At 47.8% G+C, this 13,998-nt stretch overlaps 2 protein-coding genes across 2 annotated transcripts; both read right to left on the bottom strand.

Annotated features, from left to right (window-relative positions):
* Positions 1-4,241: 4,241 nt before the first annotated feature.
* On the bottom strand, positions 4,242-10,261 carry LOC109750164 (BAHD acyltransferase DCR-like). The gene is made up of 2 exons (XM_040394078.1): positions 9,534-10,261; positions 4,242-4,320 (listed from the first exon to the last, which is right to left on the bottom strand). The coding sequence occupies exons 1-2, from the start codon at positions 10,259-10,261 to the stop codon at positions 4,242-4,244; spliced, it is 807 nt and encodes a 268-aa protein (XP_040250012.1).
* A 1,650-nt stretch (positions 10,262-11,911) lies between these two features.
* Positions 11,912-13,616, bottom strand: LOC109750173 (uncharacterized acetyltransferase At3g50280). Its single transcript, XM_020309123.4, has one exon. It carries the CDS (start codon positions 13,539-13,541, stop codon positions 12,111-12,113), a length of 1,431 nt encoding a protein of 476 aa, XP_020164712.1. The 5' UTR covers positions 13,542-13,616; the 3' UTR covers positions 11,912-12,110.
* Between the last annotated feature and the right edge of the window lie 382 nt (positions 13,617-13,998).

Raw genomic sequence — 13,998 nt, 5'->3', positions numbered from 1 at the left:
ACGAGGTGCGTCCAGTTTTCGCCGTGACCCTCTCTACTCTTTTGCACATGCTATGCGGGCGAAATGATGATACCATGCCAAGTTCCAACATTTTCAGAGTTCATTTTGTAGTGATTTTCAATTTCACCGTCATTTAGCTCTCTAAACAAATCGGTAAATGACTGAAAAACAACAAATGATGTCAGAACGTGTTGGAAATTGATGACGTTGCTTTGAATGATGCATACTGAACGCAAAAATATGCTAGAGTTCAAATAAGTTTAAAAAACATTGAAGTGCCCGTGTAACGGATGAGTTCTCGTCCGAAACCCTGATACTCCGAAAGAGATTGTCTAGTTTGTACACGAGGTGCGTCCAGTTTTCGCCGTGACCCTCTCTACTCTTTTGCACATGCTATGCGGGCGAAATGATGATACCATGCGAAGTTCCAACATTTTCAGAGTTCATTTTGTAGTGATTTTCAATTTCACCGTCATTTAGCTCCCTAAACAAATCGGCAAATGACTGAAAAACAACAAATGATGTCAGAACGTGTTGGAAATTGATGACGTCGCTTTGAATGATGCATAGTGAACGCAAAATAGGCTGGAGTTCAAATAATTTTAAATAACATTGAAGTGCCCGTGTAACAGATGAGTTCTCGTCCGAAACCCTGATACTCCGAAAGAGATTGTCCAGTTTGTACACGAGGTGCGTCCAGTTTTCACCGTGACCCTCTCTACTCTTTTGCGCATGCTATGCGGGCGAAATGATGATACCATGCCATGTTCCAACATTTTCAGAGTTCATTTTGTAGTGATTTTCAATTTCACCGTCATTTAGCTCCCTAAACAAATCGCTAAATGACTGAAAAACAGCAAATGATGTCAGAACGTGTTGGAAATTGATGACGTCGCTTTGAATGATGCATACTGAACGCAAAAATAGGCTGGAGTTCAAATAAGTTTAAAAAACATTGAAGTGTCCGTGTAAAAGATGAGTTCTCGTCCGAAACCCTGATACTCCGAAAGAGATTGTCCAGTTTGTACACGAGGTGCGTCCAGTTTTCGCCGTGACCCTCTCCACTCTTTTGCACATGCTATGCGGGCGAAATGATGATACCATGCCAAGTTCCAACATTTTCAGAGTTCATTTTGTAGTGATTTTCAATTTCACCGTCATTTAGCTCTCTAAACAAATCGGTAAATGACTGAAAACAGCAAATGATGTCAGAACGTGTTGGAAATTGATGACGTTGCTTTGAATGATGCATACTGAATGCAAAAATAGGCTGGAGTTCAAATGACTGAAAAACAGCAAATGATGTCAGAACGTGTTGGAAATTGATGACGTCGCTTTGAATGGTGTGTACGGAACCCAAAAAAGTCTGGAGTTGTAATAAGTTTAAAAAAATGAAGTGCCCATGTAACAGATGAGTTCTCGTCAGAAACCTTGATACTTCGAAAGAGATTGTCTAGTTTGTACACAAAGTGCGTCCAGTTTTTGCCGTAACACAAGAAGTCCGGAGTTGTAATAAGTTATTAAAGATAAAAAAGAGGCACAATGCTCGTTAATTAGCTTCAAGCCTTTCGGAATAGTGCAAACTGCACTGCACATAGCTCCGTGCAGTCTACACTATTCCTCAAGGCTTAAAGCTAAGCAACGTGCAGATGAGCATTGCGCCTCTCCTTCATCGTCTCTGCACTCAGGGCTTATAAACAGCTCCTAGTGCCTCTCTCTTCGCGAGGTGGGACTAAAAAACAGCTTACTAAGAAACTATAGTACCGGTTCATGGCACGAACCGGTACTAAAGGTGTCCGTGGGGCCCCAGCTTGACCACAGCCTGACGCAGCATCATTAGTACTGGTTCGTGACACGAACCGGTACAAAAGGTTGCTCACGAACCGGTACTAATGATCTCCGCCCGCCTAGCCGTTGGAACCGGCACTAATGGACACATTAGTGCCGGCTCAAAATCTAATCGGCACTAATGTGCTTCATATTTGACCCTTTTTCTACTAGTGTGTGGGGAGGCCTGGACACTATCGTCACGTCGGATCAGTCCGCTATGGATCACGCTACCCCCGCCACTACCCCTAAAAAGCTACACCTGTGTTTGACGAATCCTGGTCAAACCTGTTAAATTGTGATCCAAATTATACTGTATTGGACTAGACGTAGTACAAACGGTGTGGGCCTTTGCGTTGGTACCGACGCGTACGAGTACAACTCGTTTACTTGTCCTTAAAGGACTCTCATGTATTTGCCCTCTTATATACCCCACGTAGTCGCACTTCAGACGGTCTGTCGTCTCGTGCTTGTAATACTCCTCCTCATAGTGATTGCGCCTTCGTGCGTCCGTGTTTTCTCCCGCAAGGGTTTCCACGTAAAAATCTGTGTCTCTTTGTCTCGTTTATTTTCTCGTTATTATCTAACAAGTGGTATCAGAGCCAAGTTGCAGTATACGAGATTTGAGATCGAAAAGAGATTAGGGTTGCTGTGTGCGTGCCGCCGCACGTCGATCCGTCGATCCGAGGCGGATCGATTTCTGCCGAAGCCGAGACCGACAGGTATTCTACCGCTGATCCGATTCCTAATCGAGCGGTCGTCCGTGGCCAACATAAGCTTCCGCCGCTCCGTCGCGTCAAATCAACAAGTCACCGAGTTGCCGGTGCTGCTCCGTACGCAGCGCCCCGTGTGCTGCTCCCGCGTACAGGATCAAGTCCCGAGGTACAAGGCTGATCAGTTTTTTCTGCTGCTTCACGTGATCAAACGTACCAAAGTTGCTGCTGCTACTTGCATCATCCCACTACTTCACGTGGTGGTTAAGGTTGATCTAGTGATCAGATTTCTTTTTGGTCCGTTTTCAATTTCTACTGCCACCAGCGACTACCAAGTGCTATCTCTCTAGTTCTTTGTCCCGCAATATTAATTCTATCAAGAATTTTTCTACGGGCTTGTACTACTTTGTGTACACAGATTTATCTACTCATGGCTTCCATGAAGTACGATCTTCCGCTGCTGGACCGTGACACAAGGTTTACCCTATGGCAAGTCAAGATGCGGGCGTTGTTGGCACAGTCCGACTATGATGAAGCACTGGATAGTTTTGGAAAGAATAGAATTCAAGACTGGACTGATGAGGAGAAAAGTGATTGTAAGGCTTTGTCACAAATTCAACTCCATTTGCATAATAACATTTTGCAGGAAGTTTTGAGCGAGAAAACTGCCGCCGCTCTATGGTTAAAGTTGGAAGGGATTTGCATGACTAAAGATCTCACCAGCAAGATGCATCTGAAGCAAAAATTATTCCTGCACAGGTTACCCGAGGGAGGTAATGTTTTGAATCATATTTCAGAATTTAAAGAGATCATATCTGATCTAGCTGCAATGGAGGTTAAGTATGAAGAGGAAGATACTGCTTTAATGTTACTTTGTTCACTGCCAAGTTCTTGTACCAATTTTAGAGACACCATATTATACAGTCGTGACACTCTCACGCTTAATGAAGTTTATGAAGCTTTGAACTCCAAGGAGAAGATGAAACTAATGGTGCCTCATGATGGTTCAAGTTCATCCCAAGCAGAGGGATTATCTATTCGTGGCAGGACAAAGGAGAAGAACTCACATAATGGAAACAGAGGCAAAAGTAAGAACGGCTACAGGGGCTGGTCGCAATCTAGAGACAAGAAGTATTGCAGGTATTGCAAGAGAGACAGGCATGACATCTCTGAGTGTTTCAAGTTGCAGAATAAAGAAAAGAGGAAAGGTAACAAACAAGGTGAAAATTCTGCTAACATTGCTCGTGATGATAGTTCCGATGATGCTCTTGTCGTTATTGCTGGATGTGCTGAGACCAATGATGAGTGGGTACTTGACACCGCATGCACTTTTCATATGTGTCCACATAGAGATTGGTTTTCTACTTTTGATTCCACTACTGCTGCTGGTTCCGTTTTGGGTTTTGATAATTCACCTTGCAAGATTGAAGGCATAGGTTCTATTCGAATCAAGATGTTTGATGGCATAATCAGAACTTTGACAGATGTTCGGTATATTCCGAAGATGAAGAGAAATCTTATTTCTATGAGTGCCCTTGATGCAAAGGGATACAAGTATTCAGGTGGAGATAGTGTTTTGAAAGTCACCAAAGGTTCCCTTATTGTGATAAAAGGTGATTTGAGTTCGACCAATGGTCTTTATTACCTTCAAGGTTCTACCGTTTCAGGTAATGGTACTCCAGTTATTTCAAAGAATTCTGATTATGATGCTGCTAACCTTTGGCATATGCGTCTTGGACATATGAGTGAACTTGGTTTGGCAGAGTTAAATAAGAGAGGTCTTCTTGATGGATATGAACCTGGAAAATTGAAATTTTGTGAGCATTGTATCTTCGGCAAACACAAGAGGGTGAAGTTCAACACTTCGACTCATACAACTGAAGGTATTCTTGATTATGTTCATTCTGATTTATGGGGACCATCTCGCAGAAAGTCACTAGGTGGTGCTAGTTACATGCTGACTATAATTGATGATTATTTGAGAAAAGTTTGGCCTTATTTCTTGAAGCATAAATATGAAGCATTCTCAGCTTTTAAGGAGTGGAAGATTATGATTGAGAGACAAACTGAAAAGAAGGTAAAAGATACTTCGCACTGATAATGGTATGGAATTCTATTCGAAGCAATTTAAGAATTATTGCAAGTCTGAAGGCATTGTCAGACACTACACCGTTCCTTATACTCCTCAACAAAACGGTGTTGCTGAGCGTATGAACAGGACCATTCTTTCCAGAGCCCGTTGCATGTTGTCCAATGCAGGTTTGCATAGGCGTTTTTGGGCTGAGGCCGCTTCCACTGCTTGTTATCTCATTAACCGTTCACCATCTATTGCTCTTAATAAGAAAACTCCAATTGAGGTATGGTCTGGTTCACCTGCTGATTATTCACAATTGAGAGTTTTTGGTTGCACTGCTTATGCTCATGTTGATAATGGAAAATTGGAGCCTAGGGCTGTTAAGTGCATCTTTCTTGGTTATAAGTCTGGTGTTAAAGGTTTTAAATTGTGGAATCCTGAAACCCAGAAGGTTGTTATTAGCAGAAATGTTATCTTTAATGAATCTGCTATGTTACATGATGTTTCATCTACTAATGTTCCCGTTGAAAGTGAACAACAACCTATTGTTCAGGAGCCTACTGTTCAGGTGGAGCATGTTATTGATTCAGGTGATACATCTGGTAAGGAAATTGTTGATGCACATGATGATCCCATCGTTGATGATGAATATGTCACTCCCACTCGAAATTAGCCTATTGTTCCACCCAGTTGGAATCTTGCACGTGACAGAGTTAGGCGGGGTATTAATAAACCTGACAGGTTAATTGAAGAGTGCAATATTGTTTCTTTTTCTTTATCTGTTGCGGAAGAAATTGAAGGTAATGCTGAGCCTTCTTCATATTCCGAGGCTATTATTTCTGGTGATAGTAATAAGTGGATGACCGCTATGCATGATGAGATGGAATCACTTGAAAAGAATGGCACTTGGGATTTAGTAAGATTACCTAGAGAGAAGAAACCTATTCGTTGCAAGTGGGTTTTCAAGAGGAAAGAAGGTGTTTCTCCTAATGATGAGACAAGATATAAAGCAAGGGTAGTTGCTAAAGGTTACAGTCAGATTCCAGGTATTGACTATAACGAAGTCTTTTCTCCTGTTGTGAAGCATAGCTCTATTCGCACTTTACTCAGTATTGTTGCCATGCATGATTTTGAGCTTGAACAATTGGATGTTAAAACTGCATTTTTACATGGAGAATTAGAAGAGGATATTTATATGGAACAACCTGAAGGTTTTGTTATTCCTGGAAAAGAAAAGCTTGTCTGTAAGTTACAGAAATCTCTTTATGGATTGAAGCAATCCCCTAGACAGTGGTACAAGAGATTTGACACCTTTATGCTCTCTCAAGGTTTCAAAAGGTCTAATTATGATAGTTGTGTTTATTTGAAAACTGTCAAAGGTTCAACTATTTATTTGCTCCTTTATGTTGATGATATGCTTATTGCTGCAAAGAGTATGTCAGAGATTAACGAACTAAAGAAGCAATTGAGTAATGAATTTGAGATGAAGGATTTGGGTGCAGCAAAGAAAATAATTGGCATGGAAATATCCAGAGATAGACCGTCTGGAAAAGTATATCTAAGTCAGAAGGGATATATTGATAAAGTTCTTCGTCGTTTTAATATGCATAATGCCAAGCCGGTGAGTACTCCGTTAGCTGCACACTTCAAGTTATCATCAGCCTTATGTCCTAAGTCAGATGCAGATATTGAGTACATGTCTAGAGTTCCCTATTCAAGTGCAGTTGGTTCACTTATGTATGCCATGGTTTGTTCTCGTCCGGATTTATCTTATGCATTGAGTGTTGTCAGTAGATACATGGCTAATCCTGGAAAAGAGCATTGGAGAGCAGTTCAGTGTATTTTGAGATACCTGCGAGGTACTTCTAATGCTTATTTACAGTTTGGGAAAACTAGAGATGGACTTGTTGGTTTTGTTGATTCTGATTTTGCTGGTGATTTGGATAAGAGAAGATCGCTCACAGATTATGTTTTCACCATTGGTGGTTGTGCTGTGAGTTGGAGAGCAACTTTGCAGTCTATTGTGGCTTGTTCCACTACCGATGCCGAGTATATGGCTATTTCTGAGGCATGCAAAGAAGCTATCTGGTTGAGAGGTTTGTACACTGAGCTTTGTGGAGATTCATCTTGCCCTACCAAATTTTCTGACAGTCAAAGTGCCATATATCTTACAAAGAATCCAATGTATCATGAGAGGACAAAACACATTGATGTCAGATTCCATTATATTCGAGATGTTGTTGCTGAAGGCAATTTGAAGGTATGCAAGATAAGTACTCATGATAATCCTGCTGACATGATGACAAAGCCAGTTCCGACCAATAAGTTTGAGCTTTGCTCAGGCTTAGTTGGTATTTCTCACTATTCCTATGGACTTTGACGCACAAGGTGTTTATGCTGATTTGGATGGAGTTATTTACTTTCTTCGACTACTGGAGGGAATTTGGATCAAGGTGGAGATTGTTAAATTGTGATCCAAATTATACCGTATTGGACTAGACGTAGTACAAACGGTGTGGGCCTTTGCGTTGGTACCGACGCGTACGAGTACAACTCGTTTACTTGTCCTTCAAGGACTCTCATGTATTGCCCTCTTATATACCCCACGTAGTCGCACTTCAGACGGTCTGTCGTCTCGTGCTTGTAATACTCCTCCTCATAGTGATTGCGCCTTCGTGCGTCCGTGGTTTTCTCCCGCAAGGGTTTCCACGTAAAAATCTGTGTCTCTTTGTCTCGTTTATTTTCTCGTTATTATCTAACAAAACCCTTAGTCCTCTCGCCCTCTCCGCTCCCCTCCTGTCTCCTCCCGTTCCTCTCCAATCTCTTCTGCCCCTCCGCAATGGTCAGATCCGACCACAGCTCCGGCAGCGACCCCGATCCCATGGACGGGGAGAACCACGTGAAGAAGGACTCTGGCTCCGGCAACGACTCACCGGATGAGGAGGAGTTGGCGCTCTGCATTGCCATCCTGCAGTCGCCGCTGGACACCGGCGGGAGCTCAAGCTCTGTCGTGTCCACCGCTAGCTCCTCTGGGTCCCGTTGACCGTCTCGGTTGGTACCGCTTCAAATTCGAAGCAGGGCGGCCCCATCCGGAGCCAGCACCTCCCGGGCAGTGCTGGGTGCTCATGAACACGGCTCCCGTGTGGATGCGCACGCCGAATTCGGATGCCAAGGACGCCTGTCGCGAGCGGCAGCGGGCAGCACGTCGCGACCTACAGCGGGCCGTGGCAGCGGCGGAGCCCGGCTCTTCCCGCCAATGCGCCCGCTCCACCCCTCTCGACTTGGAGGAGGCGCTCCTACGTAGTCGCGCTAACGCCCTTAGCTAGCAACCTTCAGGCATAGTGTGAAAAACCGGAACGGACCAGTGGTTAGACCGGAAAAAACTAGAACCCGCGACACCCCCCCCCCCCCCCCCCCCCGGCCGCCATTGTTCTTTAAGCTCTGGTGGAGATTGTCCTGCAATCAGATTGATAAAAATCGGCCAGATTTTTTGAAATAAACCGCCTATTGAACAGGAAAAGAACAATCTAAAATAACTAGGGAGAGCAAGGAGTTGACCTTAGGGATGGTTACGTGGTAAGCCGAAGCAACACTTGGCCCAACAACCACCTCGGCTGGGCACATTTGTTGTCAAGTTTAAGGAAATGCTTCTATCTGACCATTTTAAGTAATATATTACCATATATAGTTACTTAATATACATTATTTTATGGTAAAAAACTAGCGAATAGAACGGTGAACCGGCGGTCCGACCGGTGAAAACCTAAACCGACAGGCTCACCAGTTCGATGACCGGTCCGGTTTCTTAAACTGTGCCTTCATGTCGTTTACAATTTCCGATACATTAACAATCTTTTTTCGGCCATCAGAGGCAAACTGCCTTTCACATGTGAGGTGAGAAACCTAATGAAGTGTCCGTCAGGGTCGGGTAGCCCGCATTAATTTGTAGCAGATCGAAACACCTATGCCATCCCTCCCTCGCATATACACATCGTGTCACGATGTGATCAACATTGTCCTCCTCTTGTAAGCAAGTGTAGCACGCGGAGGGGTGGTCTAGAAGCCCATGACACGCACGCCTGTCCGAAGTGCACAACTAATATTGGACGGTGAGCCAAGCAAATATTTTGCACTTACGGGGGAGGGGCAACTTCGCCATATGCTGCTCGCAAAAAGTGACCGAATCAAACCGTGGCAGATACGTTGGTACGTAGACTTGGCAGTGTAGATTCCATTGGCCAAGGCAGGCCAAGTAAAGACGTCGGGTGCCTGGGCATCTCTGTGCACCGTGGAAATGGCGTGGCGAAGATGCATGATCTGAAGGAGGGCCATGAATGAGCCGCCCTGGCCGATGTCTGCAGTCCATTGTTCATCGATCAGAGCTTGACGTATGGTTCGTGTGTTGACAACCCTTGTGCTGACCATAGTAGTTACCAGAAGTGATGCGATGTCGTGGACCTAGAGACCATGAACCCATCTATCTCTCCAGAACAACACTTTCACAGACTGGTGGACTCGTTCTAGGAAGCTTTTCATGAGATAGGATAGGTGTGTTTTTGACACCCTAGTCATTGAAACTGTGTGGGCTCTCTGGAAACAGAGAAATGCTAGGGTTTTCGATAGGTCAATGATTGCGGTTGATGTTCACATCATTGTTAGACTTTTATAATATTTTTTTCTTTTATAAAATTATGGTACGCCATTGGCATTCTAAAAAGAAGTGGAACAGTGAAGTGGGGCCCAAAGCTGGTCGAGCAGATGGCAAGAGAATTTTGAGCGTCTCACATGGAGATGGAGCAAATCTAGTACCCAACGAACGCACTGTGGGCCGTGTCGATCAATCAAATCATCACAGAATGAGAATTAAAGCACACGGCTCTCTTATTCTACCAAATTAGGTTCAAGCCTTCTTCTCCGGCGTCACGGCTGCCCAGAACTCCTCGTTGCCCTCCAGCGCCGCCTTGTGCTCCGGCGTCAGCGTCACCTCCGCGTCCATGCTGCCTCCGCCCTCGCGCCCGGGGTACAGCGACGCCCGCCCGTCCATCTTGTTCGCCTTGCCGCTCCGCACCGCCGCCGGCCTCCCCCACCCGAAGTCGCACCCGTACATGTCGAACCGCGGCGAGCTCCCCACCATGGCCCCACACGGGTCGTACCACCGCAGCGTGTACACCACCGGCCTCGCCGCCCACGCCGCCACGCGCGCCCTGATGGCCCCGTCCGTGTGCGCCGCCACCGCGCGCCCCACCGCCGCAGCCGCCCACCCGTGCCCGCGTTCGAGGAGCTCCGACGCGCGCACCGGCGAATCGGCGTCCGTGCTCACGGCGTCGACGCAGTTGCCGAAGTAGTCCGCGGGCAGCGCCGGACGGAGCCGAGCCCGGTTGTTCACGGCCGCGCGGCACGTGGTCTCCTGGTCCGGCGAGACTCGCCGCGCGCGGGTGATGCTGCGCCAGAGGAGCGAGGACAAGGCCTGGAACCGCGTCAGGGCGGCGGCGCCGGGCGCGTCCCCGGCCGCGAGGAGCTCCTGCCGCGCCCGCTCCTTGAGCTCCGCCAGTGACTCCGCCGAGAAGTGCGCCCATCGCGCGCGCAGCGGCGGCGGCTCGAGCCGTTCGATGAACCCCGACAGGTCGGCGCCCGTCGTTTTCGCCATTTAAGGAAGAGGCCCGGCCCATGGCCCGAGGCCCGGCAGGCTTTTAGCATGATGGGCTGGGCTCGGGTCCGATTTTTAGGCCTGACGGCCGGGCCGGGCTTGGGCCTGGGTTTTTTGCATCGTGCTTGGGTAGGCCCAGCCAGGCCCGACAGATGGCCGGTATAATTGGGGGCTGCTTTTTTATTGTCACTAGCGAGGCTAGAGCTTGTAGGCCATTTTATTTTTGTATTTGCGAGGGGACCTTGGCTCTGTAGTCCAACGGCATGTCTGATATGATTTGAGAAGCAGACGGCAACGTATGCTCTGATTATGCACGGAGATGCATGGGATGGATGGAAACGAATCCTCTGATTTTCAACCATCTATACTCCATAAACACTCTCCATGCACAAATAATCTTTTTTAGGGGTTCCAGCACAAATAATTGAACCGGCCCTGTCCGCGAACAATGCAGTTGTTCAAGTTCATTTTTTATTTTTCCTTTTTATTTAAAATTTGCCTTTTTCCCATATAAAAAGTTAAAATAATTATTACTATACAATTATTGTGTGTTTTCCCCTCAAAACAAATCTATTGTGTGTTTTAAATCTCTATTTTATTTTCGGTTTGTAGGATGGGAATATCCGATTTTGTAGGAATACCATACATTTTTTGTGTTTTTGAAGGAATCTACACATCCACTCAAAGCTCATTTTTTGCATAGAAGCGAGGCAAATACAATTCTTTAGGATGGCATGTGTCATCCTATCAAATTCCTATACTACTTCTAATTCATACGTTTTGGTTTCATCCAAACCGAATGAGGCCTTAAAATATCAATCTTTTGTGTTCTCCATTTCTCCTCTCTGAAATCAATATTCTTCACGTTCATCTTCTTCCCCTAATTAAGATCCCCGTCTCATTTACATTAAGCTTGTTGATTAGCAATATGGGTTGTGGTTACAGTGCTCACATAAAGGTAGGTTTGACTACATGTCCAAAATATCATTCTTTTTTCTTAACCCAAGTCATCTTGCCGAACTCATTCCTTTCTTATTTCAGTCCTCGCCCCCGCAGCGAGGCGGATATGACAAAGTGACATATTGAATACGGCTACGATTACAACACGTATGGTTGAACGATTCAACAAGTTCACAGACCGGAGCTACCTGTTCTCCGCGATTCAAGTTGGTTCTTCTGCCCCATGTATCTCTTTGGTGTATCCATCTTTAGCTGGCTATTCTTGTGTTATAAAAGAGACCTATTGTCTTGTTCTTGGGACGACACTTGTTTGTATCCGAGAGAACCAAATTTTCAAGATGTGGCATTTTAGTTAGGCTAGCCATAATGAGAGTAACTTAGGTAGTAACATAACATATCCCAAGAAAAAATTGCTTATATGGCATGGAGTTAATGAGGAAAGAGATGCTTGTGGTAACATAATATGTTACTGTAACATAACACATCCCGAGGTAAAATGAGTCTATATCTCAATTAATGAAGACTTGCATGTTATCATCCATATGTTACTACCTAATATGAAGGTAGTAATATAGACTAGTAACATAAAAGTTACTCCCCACTAGCATGTCAGGGGAAGGAAAGAAGCCTCAGTCAAATCAAATCCGAGCTTCTCGCAAAAAAAATTAAAAAAATTCAAATCAGAGCAAATTTCTTGTCACAAATCCAACATCTTTCACTTGTTGTCATTCAAAGCCAAGAATTAGACAATGCATATTGCTATTGGGTTAATCAATCACACGAACAAAATGAAAATCGGCCAGCATATTTTGGTGATCGGCACCAACCAGAATAAAGAAGAGCAGAGGTACGGTGTTGAGGTACGGTGTTGACATCGATGGACGATGATTCAAGTGGCCTTCTTCTCCGGCGCCGAAGGCACGGGCGCGTCCGGGGTCACGGCGGCCCAGAACTCGTCGTCCTCCTCGAGGGCCGCCATGTTGTCGGGCGACAGCGTGAGCTCGGCGTCGATGCTGCCGGCGCCCTCGCGGCCGGGGTAGAGCGAGGTCTTGCCGTCGAACTTGTTGGCCATGCCGCTGCGCGCTGCCACGGGGCTCCCCCAGCCGAAGTCGCAGCCGTACATGTCGAAGCGCGGCGAGCTGCCCATCATGGTGCCCGTGGGGTCGAAGAAGCGGTGCGTGTACACCATGGGCCTGGCGGTCCACGCCGCCACGCGCGCCCTGATGGACGCGTCCGTGTGCGCCGCCACGGCCCGCCCCACGGCCGCCGCCGCCCATCCGTGCCCGCGCTCGAGCAGGTCCGCGGCGCGCGTGGAGTCGGTGCCGATGGCGTAGATGGTGTTGCCGAAGTACTCCTGCGGGAGCTGCGGCCGGAGGCGCGCGCGGTTGTTGATGGCCGCGCGGCACGTCGTCTCCTGCTCCGGCGCCAGCCGCCGCGCGCGGGTGATGCAGCGCCAGAGCAGCGAGGAGAGCGCCTGGAACTTGGTCAGTGCGGCCGCGCCCGCCGTGTCGCCGGCGGCCAGGAGCTCCTCTCGCGCGCGCTCCTTGAGCGCCTCCAGCGACTCGGCCGAGAAGTGCAGCATTCGCTCGCGCAGCTGCAGCGGGGGCGCCCGCTCGATGAGTTCCGACACGTCGGCGCACGGCAGCACCGCCGGCCCCGCCGCGCCGCCGTCGGGCGACCAGCGCTCGAACGAGGGCTTCGGCGCCGGGGGCACCGCCTCAAGGCCGAGCCTGGCGCGCGCGAGGGCGGCCCAGTAGTTGACGAAGTCCCAGAAGGCGGTGCCGTCGGAGAGCGCGTGGTTGTAGGCGAAGCCGACGAACACCCCGTCGGCGAGGTCGGTGACCTGGACGGCGAACAGGGGCTGCTCCTGGCCGCCGTAGTTGACGGCGTGGGTGAGCTGGAAGAACTGCGCCAGCACGCCGCGCGGCACGTCGGCGTCGCGCGGGAGCACGTCCGCCATGGTCACCCCGTCGGCCACGGCGTGCACGACCTCCACGCCCTGGCCGGCGCAATCGACGTGGACCGAGCAGCCGACGACGGCGCCGGTGTGCTCGTCCCTGTGTTGCTCTGTAGCAAAGCGGCCGGCGATGGGGTAGTAGTGGACGAGCGCGTCGCCGAGTGCCGCGGCGAGGTGGTCGGCGACGTTGACCGGGGAGCATGAGGTGGGCCTGTGGAAGAGGAGGCCTTTCTGGATGTAGTTGGAGGAGAGCATGGAGGCGTCCCAGGAGGTGAGCGGGATGCGCTCCCTCGGCCGCGGCGGCGGCTTCACCGTCGACGACGACACCACGCGCACCATGGGCGGCGACGGCATGGCGCTCATGGGCTGGGGATAAGAAAAGATTTGGTCCGTGGTGCGTACCAGGTTGGTTTGTTGGTAGCTGCAGGCCGGACAGTATATACGTAGATCACAAATTTTGAAAGAGATTTATAGGGGTGGGTAAATGAGTGATTGTGACTGGGGGTTGGTGGCACTCCTCCAAAAATTGGACCATTTACGACCAAACCAGTAAGAAGATCAAATTCAATTTTGATTTGGACACATGATATCTGCAGATACATACACGTGTTTATTACCGATTCTGTTTTACCAAATCAGTCAGATCTCACATGGATTCCAAATTTCCAATCAAGAAGGATGCACTCAGTGATTTTTTTGGCGAGAAATCATCAAATCTATTCATGAAGTGTCTAAGATAGTAGTACAAAGAACGCAAGAAGTAAAAATTACATCCAGGTCCGTAGACCACCTACCGACGACTACAAACACTGGAGCGAGC

This window comes from Aegilops tauschii, chromosome 7, assembly GCF_002575655.3.
Source record: "Aegilops tauschii subsp. strangulata cultivar AL8/78 chromosome 7, Aet v6.0, whole genome shotgun sequence".
Taxonomy (NCBI): Eukaryota; Viridiplantae; Streptophyta; class Magnoliopsida; order Poales; family Poaceae; genus Aegilops; species Aegilops tauschii.
Note: the sequence above shows the minus strand (reverse complement) of the source record. Positions and strands in the feature narration are given on the sequence as shown.

Excerpts from the sequence above, each read along its gene's own strand:
- LOC109750173 (XM_020309123.4), bottom strand. The coding sequence starts at position 13,541 with ATGAGCGCCATGCCGTCGCCGCCCATGGTGCGCGTGGTGTCGTCGTCG.
- LOC109750164 (XM_040394078.1), bottom strand. The coding sequence starts at position 10,261 with ATGGCGAAAACGACGGGCGCCGACCTGTCGGGGTTCATCGAACGGCTC. Across the intron at positions 4,321-9,533 it reads GAGTTCTGGGCAGCCGTGAC|ACCTCTCTTATTTAACTCTG; the intron begins GCCGGAGAAGAA and ends TCCATCAAGAAG.